The sequence below is a fragment of the Galeopterus variegatus genome, unplaced genomic scaffold (assembly GCF_000696425.1).
Source record: "Galeopterus variegatus unplaced genomic scaffold, G_variegatus-3.0.2 Scaffold688, whole genome shotgun sequence".
NCBI lineage: Eukaryota > Metazoa > Chordata > Mammalia > Dermoptera > Cynocephalidae > Galeopterus > Galeopterus variegatus.
The window spans coordinates 393532-413833 of record NW_007726799.1 but is presented as its reverse complement, the minus strand read 5'-3'; the positions used below and the strand labels follow the sequence as shown (position 1 = coordinate 413833).

The window sequence follows — 20302 nt, the reverse complement described above, 5'->3', positions numbered from 1 at the left end:
CCTCTACCTCAAACTTAACTGTTGAGTGAATCTTGGCTATTAGTCACTTAGAAACTGCAATTTTTAGCTTCATTTTTACATTTACCATTTTATTATAAAGGATGTTGCAAAGGACACAGATGCATAGGGTGAAGTATGGGAGGGGGCAAAGAGCTTCCATGCCCTCCCTGGGTGTACCTCCAGGGACCTCTGTGTTCAGCTATCCAGAGCTTCTAACTTCATCTTTTTTTTTTTTTTTTTTTTAAGCTTTTCCCCAGCTCTTTTGAAGTGTGACTTACAAAAATAGTGTATATTTAAGGCATAAGACAGATGGTTTGTTTTTGTTTTTGTGGCTGGCCTGAACAGGGACCCAACGCTGCGACCTTGATGTCATAAGACTGCCCTCTAACCAACTGAGTTAACCGGCCAGCCCAGATGATCTGATAAACATACACATTTGAAATGATGGTCACCTTTAAGCTAATTAACACATCCACCACCTCACATAGTTACCATTTTTGTGTGTATGTGGTAAGAACACTTAATTTACAATCTACTCTTGGGCTGGCTCGTTGGCTGTGTTACGGTGTGCCAGTAACACCAAGGTCCAGGGTTCAATCCCTGTACCAGCCAGCTGCAAAACACAAGATCTTCTCAGCAAATTGTAAGAATACAGTACAATATAAGCTATAGTCACCATGCTGTACATTAGATCTCCAAGATTTACTCATAACAAAGTTTATACTCTTTGACCATCATTTCCCCTGCCCCTTCCTTCCCCTGGTAACCACCATTGTATTCTTTATGAGTTTGACTGCTTTAGACTACATGTAAATGAGATCATGCAGTATTTGTCTTTCTGTAACTAGCTTATTTCACTTAGCATGATATCCTGTATGTTCATCCATGTTGCAATAGCAAGACTTCTTCCTTTTTTTTTTTTTAAAAGATGACCGGTGAGGGGATCTTAACCCTTGGCTTGGTGTTGTCAGCACCATGCTCAGCCAGTGAGCTAACTAGCCATCCCTATATAGGATCCGAACCCGTGGCCTTGGTGTTATCAGCACCGCACTCTCCCGAGTGAGCCACAGTATTTGTCTTTCTGTAACTAGCTTATTTCACTTAGCATGATATCCTGTATGTTCATCCATGTTGCAATAGCAAGACTTCTTCCTTTTTTTTTTTTTAAAAGATGACCGGTGAGGGGATCTTAACCCTTGGCTTGGTGTTGTCAGCACCATGCTCAGCCAGTGAGCTAACTAGCCATCCCTATATAGGATCCGAACCCGTGGCCTTGGTGTTATCAGCACTGCACTCTCCCAAGTGAGCCACGGGCCGGCCCTGACTTCTTCCATTTTTAAGGCTGAATAACATCCTGTTGTGTATATATACCACATTTACTACATCCATTCATCTGTCGTGGACATTTGGTTTGTTTCCCCATCTTGGCTATTGTGAATAATGCTGCAGTGAACATGGGAGTGAGATAATCTCTTTGAGATAGTGATTTCATTTCTTTTGGATATATATCCAGAACTGAGATTTCTGAGTCCTATGGTAGTTCTATTTCTAATGTTTTGAGGAACCTCTATACTGTCTTCCATAACGGCTGTACCAATTTACATTCCCACCAACAGTGTACTAGGATTTCCTTTCCCCACATCCTCACCAACACTTACGTGCAATCTTTTTGATAATAGGCATCCTAACTGCTGACCCCAAACCACTACAATGATTATGGAGCCTGCAGGTTGAAAAAAAGCTGTATGTTTATAATTGTTGGATCTGGGCGATGGGTACATGAAGGTTCATTATATCAATACTGGGGTTTTTTTGTGAGTACGTTTGAAAGTTCGTAATAAAAAGTTAGAAAGAAAACTATGAGGGGTGCAGTTTGTTTGACCTCCACACTGGCATGGGAGGTGGGTAGTCATCAGGTGTTTTCTGTTGGCCTGCCCTGTCCCCAAAAGCCTTCTCCATAGTTACAGGCATTTCTACTCCAAGGGCCTCAAGAATCCGTGTTCTATAAACGTCTGACATTTATTAATTAAGTTGATATTTTTCAGATACTGGCCTTAGAACCCCTTCTTGCTTCCCCTCCCCAATCACAGTCCTCAGGACCTCACTGGCTTGCTCAGGTGGAAGGACAATCACTTTGCCCAGCATCAGAAGTCCTGCCTTCTCTCCTCTAAAACCAAGTAACTCTGAAAACCTGTCTCCTTGCTTATAAAATGGGGATAATAAAGGTAGCCCATTAAATGAGTTAAGACATGGGAAATGCCTAGAACAGTGGTAGTTGACATGGAGTCAATAAATGTTGGCATTTGTGTGTTCCATATAATAATACTAGGGACACAGCAATGGGTACATTTCTTTTCCTCAGGAATCATGTATTGTTGGGGTCTCCATACAATGAACTAAAAAATTGCTGCGTGGTATAACATTAGAACATGGGAAGCATTAAGAAGGAAAATAAAGCAGGGTGGGGGTGAGAGTGATGGGACGTGCTGTTTTACACAGGGCAGCCATGGGAGGGGAAAGCGACTCCGAGGAGATGACTTTTCAACAGATTTGAAGTTGGAGGGAGAACAAACAAGGAGTATGTGTGTTGGAGGAAGTGACTGTCATGGTGCTCTGGCACCTATGTACGTCTCCACATAGGCCATGCAGGTGAGCTGATCTGAGTCTTGGCAGAACACCCTGTGATCCTTGTAACCCTGCACAGAGGCTTGTGAGGAGCTGCTGCGAGTCCATTTCCCACTCACCTCCATGTCTACAATGGAGGCGATCATGAGACAGTTCCTTCTCGCCTCCCGAGGCTCCGGTGAAGTATGAGGCTTTCTGTCCCTCCCTTCCCTTTACTTGGCTACAGAACTGCTCAGCTGCAGCATGAAGTTAGCTCCTCAGCAACAGGGTGTCCCTACCATCTGTGGGGCAATCATTTGCCTCCTTTTGTTTCAGTGTTGCCCAGTGCAAGGGACATGAGCAGGAATCAGTGATTATTCTTGCTGTAAGTAACATCTGAATCTAACAAGGGCTCATTTCTTTACTGGCCAAATCTGTCAGCCTTACCTTGCCTTGACGTCTGGGCAAGAATTACAGGCAGAAGGCAAAGGCAAGCATGTGCAAAGGCCCTGAGGCGGGTGCTTGCTTGGCATGTGTGAGGAGCAGCAAGAAGGTCAGGGGGCTGAAGCAGAGTGAGCAAGGGGGCCAGTGAGGTCACAGAGGTCCTGTAGGGCCTCGCGGGCTACGGAGAGGACTGGCTTTTTCTCTGAGAGAGACGGGAGCCATGGCAGGAATCTGAGCCGAGGAGGGCCACGGGCTGACTTGGGTTATAACAGGATCCCTGTGGCTGCTGTGAGGACACACTGAGGGAGAGCCGAAGACAAAGCAGTGAGGAGGTGGCTGCAGTAGTCCAGGTGGTGGCACAGTGCAGTGGAGAGGAGAGGAGAAGTCGGGTACTGGTATATTCTTCAAGTGGAACTGGCAAGATTTGCTGACAGATCACATGAAGTGGGGTGGGATGTGAGAAAGTACTTGTTAGGCATCCGCACTAGAGGAGTTCACACAAAGTAACTTGACAGTTGGTGTTAGTACAATGGTTAAGGGAGGATTCTGGAGCCAGGGGGCCTGGGTGTAAATCCAACTCCATCGTTTAGTGGCTAAGTGACCTTGGGCAGGTCCCTTCATCTCTTTGCCTTCATTTCCTCATCTGTGACATGGGATGGTAGTAGTGCCAACTTGTCACGGCTGTTGTGAGGATTAAATAAGGTTTTCTATTTATGTAAAGTGCTTGTTAGTAGTAACTTTACTATGGGATAGGGAAAAGTGTCAGTGAAGTGAGTGCACAAGACAGAGCATTCCTGATACTAGGAACAGTTTGTACGGTTTTCAGAGAATGTGACAGGAAGCTGGTGTGGCTGGAGCATAACCAGATGGAGTAAGCGCTAAAGGACGAGATGGAGAGGAGGCCAAGGAGACCAGCTCACAGCAGTTGGAAGCCATCGTGTTCTTCAGGGTGGATATATCGGGGGGTCAGAAGAGAGAAAGGAGTGGAAATAGATGTAGGACTTAATGCCAGGATGTAGAGAGGAGAGGGATGGAGCACTGTTGTCAGCCGATTAGCAGGGGTTGGTGGTTTCTGGTGCCAAGGATAAGCAGCTTAGTCCGGTTTGACTTCCTGCCCAAGTCCAGATACTAGTTCTAATATTTTCTACATCTGTGGCCGTGGGCAGTAATCCCTTCTAGGGTTCACTTCCTTCATCTTCAACATGCGGCTGACTGTCATACCTACCTCATTAGGGTTGTGACGGTTACGTAAGATAGATGTAGTAAGCACTCAGTAAATGCAGTCTGTCACTACACCAGGTGGTTAGTACTTGAACAGCAGGTGTGGCTTAACATTTGAAAAGCGTGAGATATAATTCAATGCATTAGCGGGAAAAAATGAGAAGAGTGAAGGGCTGTCCGCACTTAGGCTATACTTGCCTGTGACTATGATATCAAACCGAGGGTCTGATCTTTCCCAGGCCCATAGTGTGGCCCAGAGTCCCTTACTGGGCAGGTTGAGTTGAGATCATGAGACCAGAGTGACCCCAGTCCTACCTCTGTGAAGTGATTTCTTTCTGCTCTGAATCGATCGCTGGTGGGCCTCACTGGCCACCTTCTCCTCATACTTGGTAGTCTAGAGCTTTGTGTATCTGGCTCCTTATCATTATGGTTCCAGCTCAAATTTATTTCTCCCCTCCTCCGCCCCCCGCAACACTAACCAAACTGCTATTTTTTTTTTTCCTTTTTGTCTTTTTTCGTGACTGGCAATGGATCGCAACCCTCAGTGTCGCGCCCGTACCAGACCGGGACCGGCAACGGGATCACAACCCTCGGTGTTGCGCCCGCACCTCGCTCAGCCAGTGAGCGGCCGGTCTGTATGTGGGATCCGAACCCTCGGCGGGAGCGCCGCCGCACTCCCAAGCGGCGCACTGTAGCAGTGCGCCACCGGGCTGGCCCCCAAACTGCTATTTTATTTACAGTAGATAACAATTTCTTAAATTGTCTTATTATTATTATCCGGGCAGCTAGAATGGTGACTCCATGAGAACAGGGACCATTTTGTCCTAGTTACTGCTGTTTCCTAGTGACTGGCACCTAGTAGGGGCTGAGGAATTATTTATGAAAGGCTGGCTCATTATTTCAGCATCCTGGGGGCTGCTCAAGTGGTCTGTTGAGGCTTTTCCCCACCACGGGAATCTCAATTCTGACCCAGGCCATGGGGAGTTGTCACCATTAAGACTTTTGGAGTTGTGAAAATTTTGGCTTCATAGGCAAATGTTTTCCCATCAGGAAATGGTGAAATTTAAGTTATGACCTCACATCCCAACCCCTACTTGCCCCATTTAGGAAGAAACTTCAGGACTGAGATAAGTGAATGAGGATTCAGTGTCTTCACTCCAATTATACCTCAGATCCATGGCTCCTCCTTTTTCACTATCTGGCCTTGATTCTCAGCATACTCCATTAGCCCAGCCACCTGTACTTTCCCTCAAGTCATGTTCCACTTTGTCTCCTGAAGATGGGGCCTAACTTAAGGTTTCCTTTCAGCCTGTGGTAGTAGTGAAAAGCAGACATAACCAGTGTGGCCCAGTGGTTTCCTTTGCATTTCTCAACTCTGGGACCAAATAGCCAGGAGGCTCAAGAAGGAAGGAGGAGTCTGGAAAAGACATGGCCCCTGCCTGTTTCTCCCACCATTGGAGTCACTATTATGATGACCATATGTTCTAACAGCTCTGGCTTACCTGTCTTTTATGCCCAAATCTTTTTTTGTTGTACATTTGTCTGGGATCCTCAACCGTCATTCTGACAGTAAAATAGCCCTGGATTCTGTTAGAGTGAATGGGACTTGTGGCTCCCCCATGAACTTTAGCTCCTTTTCTTGAAGTCACAACTGTAATGAAGGTCACTAACTCACAAACTCTTGGAGCTGCTTCTGGTAACTTGATACCCCCAGGCCTGAGATCCTTCTTTCCCCCACCCACTGACCTGTCATTCATGGAGATAAATCTGCCCCTTTCTCTCCAAACTCCCAATAAACTGAGAGTGCTTTCTGCCATCAGCATGCTGTTCAAAACACATTTTTAATATAATGAGAATATGTAAATGTTAAAAAAAATCATAAAATACAAAGTACATAACAAATGCAAGAGGTGGCTGTGGTCATTCTAATTCACATAACTTCTGCACCAGAACTACCTCTGGCTGGCGGATGTGTTACTGGGAAAGTTTTTAAAACAACTAATAATAGTCAACATTTAGTGGACATTTTCTCTGTTCCAAATGCTAGTTTAAGCTTTACAAGTATTAACTCATTTACTCCTCACAACAACTCTGAGACAATTGTTTTTCAGGTGAGGTGACTAAGTCACAGACAGGTTATGTGACTTGCCGAAGACCACATAGCTCAAAGCTGGCAGAGCCTGTGCCAGTGGCCAAGTTATACTGCCTTCTGAAACTCATTGTACTGTCTCTTGAAACAATAGCAAACATCCATAGAATAGATGCTATAAACACTATGTGCATTAATAACTAATTCATACTTACAACAACCCTGTCATTAGATTGTTTTATTTAGTATCTTATATCCTTATAGGATGAGGTTTTTAAATATTTTGCAATTTTAATATATGAATATTATAAAAATGACAACAAAATAATTAATTCCAACAGTGAGACAGTAAATCCCCCAGGCATCCCTAACTCTCCTGTGATTTCCTACTGTCATGTTTCTTTGGAAGCAGAGTGGTGGGATGAAAGGGCGTGGCTCTGTCCAGGGAGGATAGAAGTGAATGGGAAAGACATTTATTATGGCATCCTTTATGGTGAAAAAAGAACACAGAAATAAACCCAATGCTGGTCACCAACGGACCAGTTCAATAAAATGTCACCATTGAACTCTTCATCTGCAAAATGGAGATAGTAATAGGACCCACAATATTCATTTATTAAGATTAAATGGGACTGGCCGGTTAGCTCAGTTGGTTAGAGTACAGTGTTGATAACAACCAAGGTCAAGGGTTTGGATCCCTGTACAGGCCAGCAGCCAAAAAAAAATTAAATGAATTAATATAATCACCTTGAACATTGTCCAATAAATGTTAGTTGTTCTTCTTAAGGTTACACGTTTGTGCAGTGAAATACGGTTTATTCTTTAGCAATCATGTTATATAAGGGTATTTAATATCATGAGAAGACACTGATAGCTTAGTTACATGGACAAAGGCGGTACTAAGTCAATACAACACAATGTGATCTATTTTTGTTAGAACACAGAAAAAGGGTAATACTAGGGCCGGCCCGTGGCTCACTTGGGAGAGTGTGGTGCTGATAACACCAAGGCCACGGGTTCGGATCCTATATAGGGATGGCCAGTTAGCTCACTGGGTGAGCGTGGTGCTGATAACACCAAGGCCACGGGTTCGGATCCTATATAGGGATGGCCAGTTAGCTCACTGGGTGAGCGTGGTGCTGATAACACCAAGGCCACGGGTTCGGATCCTATATAGGGATGGCCAGTTAGCTCACTGGGTGAGCGTGGTGCTGATAACACCAAGGCCACGGGTTCGGATCCTATATAGGGATGGCCAGTTAGCTCACTGGGTGAGCGTGGTGCTGATAACACCAAGGCCACGGGTTCGGATCCTATATAGGGATGGCCAGTTAGCTCACTGGGTGAGCGTGGTGCTGATAACACCAAGCCAATGGTTGAGATCCCCTTACCGGTCATCTTTTAAAAAAAAAAGAAAAGAAAAAGGGTAATACTTTTGGATGTGTCTCCTCCTTTCAGGTGGCTTTATCTTTTTCTGTTTTGGTGGCTGGCTGGTAACAGGTGGTTTTAAAACATCGTTCAGTTGATTGTATTTGTTATAAAAATAGTGAGAAAAATAGTAGTTTTAAAAATTGTCAGTTGATGTTAAGATCCAATAGGAAACTACTAAGCCTTGTATTTCAACCTTGTGAATTCTGTTTATCCTGACGATGTTAAGATGAACAGTTTGAGATGCAGCTTCCTTTTGATTCTTTTTTCTTTTGGCTGCTGGCCGATGCGGGATCCTTGGTGTTAACACACCGCACTCTAACCAACTCAGCTAACTGGCCAGCCCCACAGTTTCCTTTTGAAGTTGAAATAAAGATGATTTCGGATAGCCTCCTTGGATCCAAACCCCAAAGCTTGTTTTGCGTAATTGTCTTCTGCCTTCAGATACTCAAGCCTCAAGCTTCTTGGGGGTATGCAAGTCCAAACACTCCCAGTCACGCACACACAACCTACTTCTTCTCATCCCGGGGGTGTCCGGAGGCCCTCCAGTTACTGTTAAGACCTGGGGAACTTTCTAGGAGTCTCTGCATGTATGATTGTTTTTTATTCTACTATTGAAGTTTTGCTTGGCCGAGACTGTGTTGCTAAAAAGCTGCCTACATCACTCTTTCAAAAGAAAGTCGTGTTTCCTCTTTTTTTTAAGTCGTATTTCTGATTTCTAGTGCGTGATTTGAAGACTCACCCCTGTCCCTGTGGCCCATGGACATTATCCTTGTGTATAGAAAAAGTGCCATTAAGGGCGTGGGAAGAAAAGAGGTGGAGCCTATGTCCTTGTGCCGGAAGTTACTGTCCCTTAGTGCGCCTGCGAGACTCCCACGCCTTGAGAAGGATTCCTATCGATTCGCTGTGCGCTCGGCAGCTCTTTCTGGTAGCAGGCGGCCATCTTGCCTGGAGCCTGAGAGAGGGAGAACACCGATAGAAGGAACGGTCGACACTGGTCTCAGGGCCGCCCCGGGGGCCTCAAGAGCTGGAGGCAGCCCCGGAGGTGGTCCCCGATCCCGGGCTATGCTCTTGGACCCGAGAATGGAAGGCAGAGAGCGGAGGGGGCAAGATGGGTGGGGAATGTCAAGCAAGGATTGCTAGGTGGGGGTGGGGCGTTGCTATGGCGACTGGGGAAGGCGGGGTCAGGTGTGAGTCGCCTCTGTGACTCACCCAGGCGCTGCCCTAGAAGGACAGGGCTGGGGGTGATGACCATGTTAACTGACGGGTGGGATTCCGCGACATCCCCGGCGTAGAAGGATTTGGTGTCTATGGCAACGTTCACCTGGCGTTAAGGGACGGAACTAAATTCCTTTGCTTGGGACGCTGACATTCCAGGCCTTTGTCCTGCAGGCTCCCGCGGGCGGACACGCCAGAAGAGGAGGCCGGGGAATGGCCGCGGTGTGGCAGCAAGGCTTAGCAGTAGACGCGAGGTGAGGCGTGGGGTCAAAACCCAAGGGAGCGGAACTTACTGTGGTGCATGCGCAATGGCGATAAGTGAGACTGGGCGGCGAACTTGTCTTATGCGGCAGGCAGCGTGGGCATGCCGGAGGTGAGCATGCACAGTAGTAGGGTGTGGGGGCACTCCAACAGTGAGCCCGCCTGGCGGGAGAGGGTTCTAAAGAGCATGTTGGGAAATGCGGTCAGATTTGGGCATGGGCAGAGAGGCTGCCTTTGGGAGGTGGGATGAAGCTTCCAGTGTTGTACCCCAGACTTCTCTTACTATCATCACTTCCACAGTGTGACACCACTACCACCACTCTTAGCAGTAGACGCGAGGTGAGGCGTGGGGTCAAAACCCAAGGGAGCGGAACTTACTGTGGTGCATGCGCAATGGCGATAAGTGAGACTGGGCGGCGAACTTGTCTTATGCGGCAGGCAGCGTGGGCATGCCGGAGGTGAGCATGCACAGTAGTAGGGTGTGGGGGCACTCCAACAGTGAGCCCGCCTGGCGGGAGAGGGTTCTAAAGAGCATGTTGGGAAATGCGGTCAGATTTGGGCATGGGCAGAGAGGCTGCCTTTGGGAGGTGGGATGAAGCTTCCAGTGTTGTACCCCAGACTTCTCTTACTATCATCACTTCCACAGTGTGACACCACTACCACCACCACAACCACGTGGACCCACACTAACCCTCAGTGTCACACCACCACACCACCACCACATTGACCCGCACTAACTCTCAATATCATGCCAGTCTGATTTTTGTCACCATGCTAGACTGACCCCTATTATTGTCTGCACTAACTCAGTCACCCCATACCGACCCCAGCATAACTGCAGACTGACTCCATTGTCCCCATACTGATCTCATCATCATGACCATTATTATTGAAGACTCGCCCCCATCACCACTGCTGATCTCTCTTGCCACCCTGACCCCAATTGCTGCCACATACCACATTCTCCTGCCTTATCCCTTGAGCTGATTGATTCCTCTGTCTGTGCCTGCTGCCTGCCCTCCCTCCTGACCCCACAGGTACAACGCGTACCGCACACCAACATTTCCACAGTTCCGGACCCAGTATATTCGTCGGCGCAGCCAGCTCCTGCGGGAGAATGCCAAGGCTGGCCATCCCCCAGCGCTGCGTCGGCAGTACCTGAGGCTGCGGGGGCAGCTGCTGGGCCAGCGCTACGGGCCCCTCTCCGAGCCAGGCAGTGCTCGTGCCTACAGCAACAGCATCGTCCGCAGCAGCCGCACTACCCTTGACCGCATGGAGGTGAGCTCCTGCCACACTGCCTGCCGTATGTGCCACTGGCCTCCACACCCACACATTCACTTCACAGATGTTCGTCAAGCACCTGCTACGTACTAGGCACTATTCCTAGCTCTCAGCATCAGCAGAGGACAAAAAGCGATAGTATGCCAAAGAAGTCAGTAAACACACAGCAAACTCCATAAACAGGCAATTAACAAGTTAAATAGGCCAATAAATATATAGCAAGCCAGATAAACAAGTCCATAATTACCATGGCTAGTAGTGAGAAGTGCTAAGATGGAAAAATAAAGTGGACTTGGGGGATAAAAAAGGACTGGTATGGGGGACAGAGGGAAGCTATTTTTAATGGGGCTGATCAGGGAAGACTGCTCTGAGGAGGTGACATTGGTCACCTCAGAGACTGAGTCAAGTGATTTTCTGGGGAAGAATGTTCATTCTTTGTTCAGAAAACACACATTGAGTATCTGTTGAGCAGGGCGAGGGTGGAAGCAGGGGGACTAGTGAAGAAGCCACTGTAGTAGTGCACACAAGCAGTGATGGTGGTGACAGGGGACATGGTGAGAGGGGATTTGCTTCTGAGTATATTTTGAAAGCTCCAGACCCAAGGGTTCTAAGGGCCTGTTTTCAAGATGCACCCACTCTGACGCTCTCCATTTGCAGGACTTTGAGGATGATCCTCGGGCCCTGGGAGCCCGTGGACACCGCCGTTCTGTCAGCCGCGGCTCCTACCAGCTGCAGGCACAGATGAACCGTGCCGTTTATGAGGACAGGTATGCAACAGAGGCAGCCGAGAGGTGGGGGCTTGTGAGGAGAAGAGGGGCCATGGGGCAATGACAGGCTGAACACTTGCACCTACCTTCTGTCACCCCCCCACTTCCTTTTGGTGCCCAGGCCGCCTGGCAGTGTGGTGCCCACGTCGGTGGCAGAGGCAAGTCGGGCCATGGCTGGGGACACATCGCTGAGTGAGAACTACGCCTTTGCGGGCATGTACCATGTCTTTGACCAGCACGTGGATGAGGCAGGTGAGCTAGTAGGTGGCAGGTCCCATCACCAAGTGTTTACCCATGCTGTGACAACCACTCTTTTCCAAATGCAAGGCCCCTGGCACACCTCCAAAGGAGGAATTGCCATCAGTAAAGACTTTCACAGACTGAAAAACTCTCTGCAAAGTGGTCTGCAAAGTCTCGGTACTTTGTGTACTATAAAGGGCCTCAGAAGCTTAAAGGAGTGCTTTGTAGCAGGCTACTTGGGTTGGTGAGTGGCTTGGGAGAGTTCACAGCCTTTGCTGAGGGCAGAGTGGGCCATAGAGTGTCAAGGGTCTTGCAAACTGCCCAGACCTTGGTGATTGTAAAGTGCTTGCAAAGACCTAGGAGCTTTTTCACACTGCAGAAGACTTTTGCAATCTGCAAAGTACCTGCTGAGATTTAGGGAGCTTTAGGTAGAAGGCATTCTGAGGTTACAGCTCCCACGTCAGCCAAGGAAAGCCCTTATTTATAAATGAACTCACCCAGTGAGTGTGCTGACTTCCACAACTGGCTCCTTGGCATTGCAGTCCCAAGGGTGCGCTTCGCCAATGACGACCGGCACCGCCTGGCCTGCTGCTCACTCGACGGCAGCATCTCCCTGTGCCAGCTGGTGCCTGCCCCACCCACCGTGCTCCGCGTGCTGCGGGGCCACACCCGTGGTGTCTCTGACTTCGCCTGGTCTCTCTCCAATGACATCCTCGTGTCCACCTCGCTTGATGCCACCATGCGCATTTGGGCCTCTGAGGATGGCCGCTGCATCCGGGAGATCCCTGACCCCAGTGGTGCTGAACTGCTCTGCTGCACCTTCCAGCCTGTCAACAACAACCTCACTGTGGTCAGGATCCAGGGTGCCAGCTCACCAAGGGCGGGCACGCTGGCTCAGGCGGGCTGTCTGATGGGGTCAGAGGATGAGGAGGCGGCCTGGGGGGGTCTAGGGCCCCCTAGTCCCATCATAGCAGTCCCACTGTGGTCAGACTCAAAGGGAACCAAGTCAGAGGATGAGGGAATGCAGATCTTGGTCTGGGATGGCCTTGGTGTGGTAGACTCCAGGGGCCACTGCTCGGGGGTAGGGTCATAGTTCTGGGACACCTTTGGTCCCATCAGCCATAGTCCTACAGTTTTCCAACTGCAGGGGCTCCTGCTGGGGAACAGGATGATGAGGCTGAAACCATGTCTGGTCTCTTAGTGGCAGCCCCACTGTGGTTGGACTCCAGGATAGATTGGTCAGAGAGCAGGAGAAGGAAATGAAAAGTTGGGCATGGCCCTGTGGGGGGGGGTGACGGTGGGGGGAGGTGAAGTACAGGGGAACTGGCCAAGAGTGAGCATGTGGTTGGGATCCCTTCCATTTCAGCAGCAGCAGCAGCAGCAGCCCCACAGGCTCCGGGAAGGAGCAGTCAGGGAGTAGGGGAAACAATTATTATAGGCCTGAAAGAGCCCTGTGGCTTTCAGACTGTAGAGGGGACTAGCCAGGTGGTAGCGTTATGGCTCTAATGAGGCCCCTTTAGTCCCAAGAGCAGCTGTCCTACTCTGAGCAGATTGCAAGAAGGGCTGACTAGAGGATTACATGCCTGGGTCACCTGGGCTACCTGCCACAGCCCTGCTGTTATAGACTTTACTAGGAACCTGCTAGTCCCATCAACAGCAGCCCCACTGTGGTCAGACTCCAGGAGGGACTGGCTGGGAGCAGGATGATGGAGCATTATGCCTACAGGTGGGGAATGCCAAGCAGAATGTGCATGTCGTGAACATCTCCACGGGCAAGAAGGTGAAGGGTGGCTCCAGCAAGCTAACAGGCCGTGTCCTCGCTCTGTCCTTTGATGCCCCTGGCCGGCTGCTCTGGGCGGGTGATGACCGCGGCAGTGTCTTCTCCTTCCTCTTCGACATGGCCACAGGTAGACAGGCAACATGCCTATGTCTGGTTGCACACCCTCCTGTGCTCCCAGGACACAACCTTACCTTTGCCTCTCCTCCCTCCACTGCTGCAGGGAAGCTGACCAAAGCCAAGCGTCTGGTGGTGCATGAGGGGAGCCCTGTGACTAGCATCTCTGCCCGCTCCTGGGTCAGCCGTGAGGCCCGGGACCCCTCACTGCTCATCAATGCCTGCCTCAACAAGCTGTTGCTCTATAGGTGGGTACCCTCTGCAGGGCCACCTGGGGATGGAGGGCCTGCCCCTTCCATCTGACTTGGACAGGAGCCTGTGTCCTCCATCAGATTGACTCGACTGAGGGTGGAGATACAGTTTCCTCATGATGACGGCAGTGACAATATCAGTTGTAGCAGTAATAGTGATTGCAGTAGCAAGCACTTATACCATACTCGCTGTGGCCAGGCCCTGTTTGGAAGCACTTTCCATGTATCACCTTGTTTAATCCTCAGCCAACCTGTGAGGTGGGTACTGTTATTATCTTCATTTTCCAGTTTAGCAAACTGAGGCATCAAATAGATTAGGGCCCCTTACAGCAGAGACCTGTTTTCCTTCCTTCCTTTTTTTCCCCCTTGGCTTATTTTTTGGGTGTGGGGGTGGTTTGCTATCTCCATTCACATCATTCATGTTAACCAAGTGCAGTTTTCAGCCTGGGCCACACGTTGGAATGACCTGAAGAACTTCAAAAGATCCTGCCCAGGAGCATCTGTATATGTTTTTTCTTTTTTGGTGGCTGTCCAGTATGGGGATCCAAATCCTTGACCTTGGTGTCACGTATACTTTTTATTTTTTAATTTTAATTAATTAATTTTTAAAGATGACTGGTAAGGGGATCTTAACCCTTGGCTTGGTGTTGTCAGCACCACGCTCTTCCAAGTGAGTTAACCAGCTATCCCTATATAGGGATCCGAACCTGTGGCCTTGGTGTTATCAGTAACACACTCTCCCAAGTGAGCCACAGGCCAGCCCTTATGTATACTTTTTTTTTTAATAAAAGATGACCGGTAAGGGGATCTTAACCCTTGACTTGGTGTTGTCAGCACCACGCTCAGCCAGTGAGCTAACCGGCCATCCCTATATGGGATCCGAACCCGGGGCCTTGGTGTTATCAGCACCGCACTCTGCCGAGTGAGCCACAGGCCGGCCCTATGTATACTTTTTAATTGAAGTGTACTCTTAAGTTTCTGCCCATTTCCTTAGCCTTTCCCCTCTCTCCTTCCTCCTGCCACAGTATAGCATGTTAACAACATGTATCTTTCCATATTTTATTCTCTCTGCTTGGATCCTAGGTGTGCACACACATCCTCATGATTTTTAGGGAAGGCATGTTTTACAGAAATGGGCTTTTCCTACATCCTTTTCCACATCTTGCTTTGCTCACCTGGCAATGCGTCATGGAAACCCCCAGATCACCCACAGTGGCTATAGTTCATCTTCTTTAATGGCTGAGCAGTTTTCCACAGTGCAGGTGCACCAAGGCTTGTTCAGCCATTTCCTCTCTTTGTACCCATTTTAATGCCAAGATCTTGTAGAGATCCTTAGAAAAACTAGTGAACAACACTGCAGAGGCTACCCTCAACAGATGCAGTGGTGTCTGAACTGTCACTAACTTGCACTTTAGCCCATGCTTGCAGGTTTATGCTGTTGCAAGATAGGATTTCATAAACCTTGAAAGGAACTCAGGCCCAGGGGTGGGGACACAGACTGGCCCACCACTGGTCCTCTTTCTGGGCAGAAGCTACACCCTGACCCACTCTCTCATCCTCCCCTCAGGGTAGTGGATAACGAGGGGACCCTGCAGCTTAAGAGAAGCTTTCCTATTGAGCAGAGCTCACACCCTGTGCGCAGCATCTTCTGCCCGCTCATGTCCTTCCGCCAGGGGGCCTGCGTGGGTAAGTCTTGTGGGGGTAGGGACCAGGGCTGGTGCCCACCTGGCTCAAACATCGTGACACCCTGATGCCTTCAATTCCTGGCTCACAACTACTAATGGACTGACAGCCCTGAACAGCTCAGAGAAATCACACTTTTAAATCACATTCCCAGATAGCCCAGAGACCTCACTGCCTCAGACAAGACTCCAAACAGCCCAGAGACCTCACAGCCTCAAACACTCACCCCCAAAAAGCTCAGAGATCTCACAGCCTAAGACCCAGACTCCAAAAAGCCCAGAGACCTCACAGCCTCAGACACAGACTCCCAGAAACACTCACCTCCAAAAAGCTCAGAGATCTCACAGCCTAAGACCCAGACTCCAAAAAGCCCAGAGACCTCACAGCCTCAGACACAGACTCCCAGAAAGGCCAGAGACCTCACAGCCTCAACAGAGACCCCCAAATAGTCCAGACCTCACAGGCTAAGACACAGACCCCTGAACAGGCCAGAGAAGTCACACTCTGGACAAAGCCTCTCAAACAAACCACAGACCTTACAGTCTAAGAAACAAACCCTCAAACTGGCCAGAGACTTCACAGCCTGAAATGCAGATGTCCAGGCATCCCAGAGGACTCCTACCTGGGACACACCTCCAGATATCTCAGAAACCTTATAGCCTGACACGCAAACCCCCAGTCATTCCAGAGACCTCACGATCTGGACATAGTTCCCTAAACAATCCACAGACCTTACAGCCTGAAACACAAATACTAAAACAGCCTAGAGACCTCAGCATGAAACACATATTTCCAAACAACCCAGAACACTCTGAGCCTATGACACACCCCTGCCCAAACAACCCAGAGACCACATAGCCTCAGTCAGAGACCTTCAACCAGCTAAAAACTTCACACTCTGCACACTTACTGCAAAACAGACCAGAGAACTCACAGACTGTGACACAGACAACCAAATATCCGAGAGAATGCACAGCCTCATACACAGACCTCCCACACAGGCCGGTGACCAAACAGCCTTAGATGCAGACCCCCAAATAGGCCAGAACCTAACAGCTGTAGATCCTCTAATGGCCCAGAGCCCTCAAAACCTAAGACATAGATCCCCAAATGACCCAGAGACCTCACAGCCTAAGAGCAGACTCTCAGACATCCCAGATATCTCACAGACTGAAACACAGACCCCATACAGCTTAGAGGCCTCACGGCCTCAGACATAGACCCCCAAACATAAGTGAGACCTCAGGGAACTCAGACAGAGACCCCAAACATCCCAGAGACCTCACAGCCTGAGACACAGATCCCCCATATAGCTAAGAGAACACATAGCCTGAGTTGCAGACCATTAAACAGATCTGAGACCTCAAGCCTCAGACATAGACCCACAAAAAGCCCACAGACTGCACAGGCTCATAAAACCCCACAAACAGCCATGAGAACTCACAGACTCAAACACAGACCACCAAAGAACCCAGAGACCTCACACTCAGTACAGAGACCCCAAAACATCCCAGCGTCCTCAAAGCCTGAGACACAGACCCACAAATTATCCAAAGATTTAAAAGCCTGACACAGACTTCCAAATAGCCTGGAGATCTCACAGCCAGACACTCAGATGCACAAACACTCCGGAGAACTCACATTTTGGCATAGAGACATATAAACACCTCAGAGAAGACACAGCCTGAAACATCATACCCCAAACAGTCCAAAGACCTCAGAGCCTGAAACACAGACTACCAAACAACCTAGAAACCTCTCAGCATGAGACGCAAACCCACAAACAGCCTAGAGACCTCACATCCTGAGACCAGACCCCCAAACATCCCAGAGACTTCATAGCCTGAGATAAAGACCCCCAAACATTACAGAGACCTCACACTCTGTACACAGTGCCTTAAACAAATCTCAATCCTCACAGCCAGAGACACAGAACCCCAGACAGATGTGAGACCTCAGAGCAAGAGACACAGAACACGAAAAGCCGACAGACTGCACAAACTCAAATGAAGACCAGACACAAGATCTCACAGCCTCAAACACAGACCACTAAAGAGCCCAGAGACCTCACACTCTGCATACAGACCCCAAAACATCACAGTGTTCTCAAAGCCTGAGACACAGACCACCCAAACAGCCCATGGATTTCACAGCCTGACATGCAGACAACAAACATCCCAGAAACGTCAGAGCGAGAAACCACACAGCTAAGAGACCTCAGAGATTCAGACATAAATACCCAACATGCCCAGATATTTCACAGCATGGGACAAAAACCCACAAGCACCCTAGATACTACACATGGTCAAATAAACACGACTAAACAGCCATGAGAACTCACAACCTTACACAAAGACCAAAATAGAGCCAAGAGATGTCACATTCTGCCAGAGAACACAAAACGTCCCACAGACCTCAAGCCTGAAACACAGGCCCCCAGATGACCCCAAGAATTGCCTGCCTGCAACACAAACCCCCAAAGAGCCCAGAGACATCACACATTGAGACTCAGACCCTCAAACATCACAGAGAATTCACAGCCCGGGACACCGACCCTTATATACTCCACAGACCTCACAGCTTTAGACACAGATCCCCAAAGAACGCGGAGACCTCTCAGCCTGACAGGCAGGCACTAAACAGACCAGAAACATCACAGATGGAGAAAACAAACTGCTAAGACACCTAGAGACTCAAAGGTAAACCCTAAAAGAGTCCAGAGATTTCATAGTGACAGACATCGATTATAAACAGCCAAGACAACTCATGTTCTATACACAGACATAAACAAACCACAGAGTCCTACCGGCCTGACACACAGACCCAGAAAACAGACCACAGATTTCACAGCCACAGACCCCGGACTGCCCAGAAGACCCAGATACTGACAAACAGAGGACATCTCAACTCAAACACCTCATGGGGTCACTCACAGACCTCGAAACAGCTTGCAGACCTCACGGGCTGATACACAGAGCTACAAACACACAATATACCTTATACTTTACACATAGACCCCCAAAGAGCCCACAGAACTAATACCTCAAGGCACAACCCCCCACACAGCCCAGAGACGTAACCACAAAGATTCTCGAGGAGCTCAGAGAAACCACAGCCTCAAACACATTCCCCGTGGCACCTGACTGACCTCATAGACTCGAGAGATTTCGCTGACGAACAAAGAGCCCAGACACCTCGCGTTCTGCACACAGACACGTATACATCCCAGAGTCCTTTGAGCCTCAGACGCAGACCCCCAAACAGCCCAGAGATTTCACGGCCTCAGCTTCAGGTCCACTAACTGCCTAGAGACAGAACCCTCACAGCCTGAGACAGGAACCCACAAACAGCCTAGAGGCCCCACAACCTGAGACTCCAACCCAACCACAACTTAAGAGACCTCACAGACTGAGACACACACCCGCAGCAGGCCATAGACCTCACGGCGTACGACACACACCCACCAAAAGTCCACTGTCCTCACGGCCTCGTACACACCGACAGATAAATGCCCCGACATTATGAAGCCTGAGGCAAAACTTCCAAACAGCCCACAGACCTCGCAGGCTCAGACAGAGACCCCCAAACAGCCCTGAGACCTCACAGCCTCAGGCCCAGTCCCCCAAACAGCCCAGACACCTCACACTGTGCCAGCGCACGCGGTAACGTCACGGATCGCACAGCCCCGAAACTCAGACTGCCAAGTAGCGCAGGGATCTCCTAGCATGGGACACACACCCGCAAAGAGCCCGGAGACCTCACACTCTGCACACAGACCTCAGAACTTATCAGAGATCTCAGTGCCTGAGACAGAGACCCCCACACGACCCAGAGACCTCCCAGCCTGAGACCCAAAGCCACAAACAGCTCAGACACTACACAGGCTCAAATGAACACCCCCATAGAGCCACCAGACCTCACAGCCTCCGGCAGAGACCAAAATAGAGCCCAGAGACGTCCCATTCTGCCACAGACCCCCAAACGTCCCAGAGACCTCAGGCCTGAAACACAACCCCTCCGTGGGCCGCAGACCTCACGGCCGGAGACACAGACCCACCAACAGCCCGGATACTACACGGGCTCCAGTCGAAGCCTCGGTACAGCCAAGAGACTTGGCACCCTCACACACCGACCACCAAAGAGCCCGGACACGTGCCACTCTGCACACACAGCTCAACCCTGACCAGAGATCTCAACGCCTGACATAGAGCCCTCCAGACAACCCAGAGAGCTCACAGCCTGAGACACAGACCCCCACAGAGCCCAGAGACCGAAAACGTCGCACGGAGACCTCCACACGGCGCAGACAACACACAGTCTAAATCCCGATACCCCACGCAGCCGACAGACATCAGAGCCTGAGACACACACCCCGAAACCGCCCAGAGATTTCACAGCCTCTGTCACAGATCCCCAGACCACAAAGAAGACCCAGCTCCTGACACACAGAGCCCGTGTCAGCTCAGACACCTCACGTGGTCAGTCACGGACCTCCACCCAGCTTGCAGACCTTTCAGCCTGATACGCAGAGCTGCAAACACCCCAGAGACCTTACACTTTGCACACAGGCCCCCAAACAGCCCACAGAACTCATGCCTCAAGACACAGATCCCCACACAGCCCAGAGACCAAAAGCGTTACACACAGACCCCCGAGCAGCTCAGAGAACACACAGCGTCAAACACATTCCCCCTGGCAGCCGACAGACCTCATAGCCTGGGACACAGACGACCCGTCCACCTATTGACCTCAGAGCCTGAGAGGCGATCCCCAAACAACCCAGAGACCTCACAGACTTCGACAGAGACCCCCAGACAGCCCAGACACCTCCCACCCTGCACACAGACCCGAAAACTTCCCTCAGGCCTCAAGCCTGAAACGCAGTTCCCCAGACGACCCAGAGAATTGCCAGCCGGTGACA

At 49.7% G+C, this 20302-nt stretch overlaps 1 protein-coding gene across 5 annotated transcripts in view; it reads left to right on the top strand.

Moving 5' to 3' along the window:
- The first annotated feature begins 8683 nt into the window (after positions 1–8683).
- Positions 8684–20302, top strand: part of WDR13 (WD repeat domain 13) — a 34069-nt gene continuing 22450 nt past the window's right edge. Inside the window, exons 1-10 of one of the 5 annotated variants that reach the window (XM_008571446.1) lie at positions 8835–8901; positions 9179–9258; positions 10303–10543; positions 11204–11313; positions 11435–11565; positions 12096–12403; positions 13280–13460; positions 13554–13695; positions 13780–13956; positions 15266–15384. In XM_008571446.1, coding sequence (XP_008569668.1) covers positions 9218–9258; positions 10303–10543; positions 11204–11313; positions 11435–11565; positions 12096–12403; positions 13280–13460; positions 13554–13695; positions 13780–13956; positions 15266–15384 — 1450 coding nt within the window. In that variant the 5' untranslated portion in view covers positions 8835–8901; positions 9179–9217. Of the gene's footprint in view, positions 9259–9607; positions 9724–10302; positions 10544–11203; positions 11314–11434; positions 11566–12095; positions 12404–13279; positions 13461–13553; positions 13696–13779; positions 13957–15265; positions 15385–20302 lie in introns of those variants that run through there. The other 4 variants (XM_008571445.1, XM_008571448.1, XM_008571447.1 and 1 more) reach the window with 4 other exon arrangements.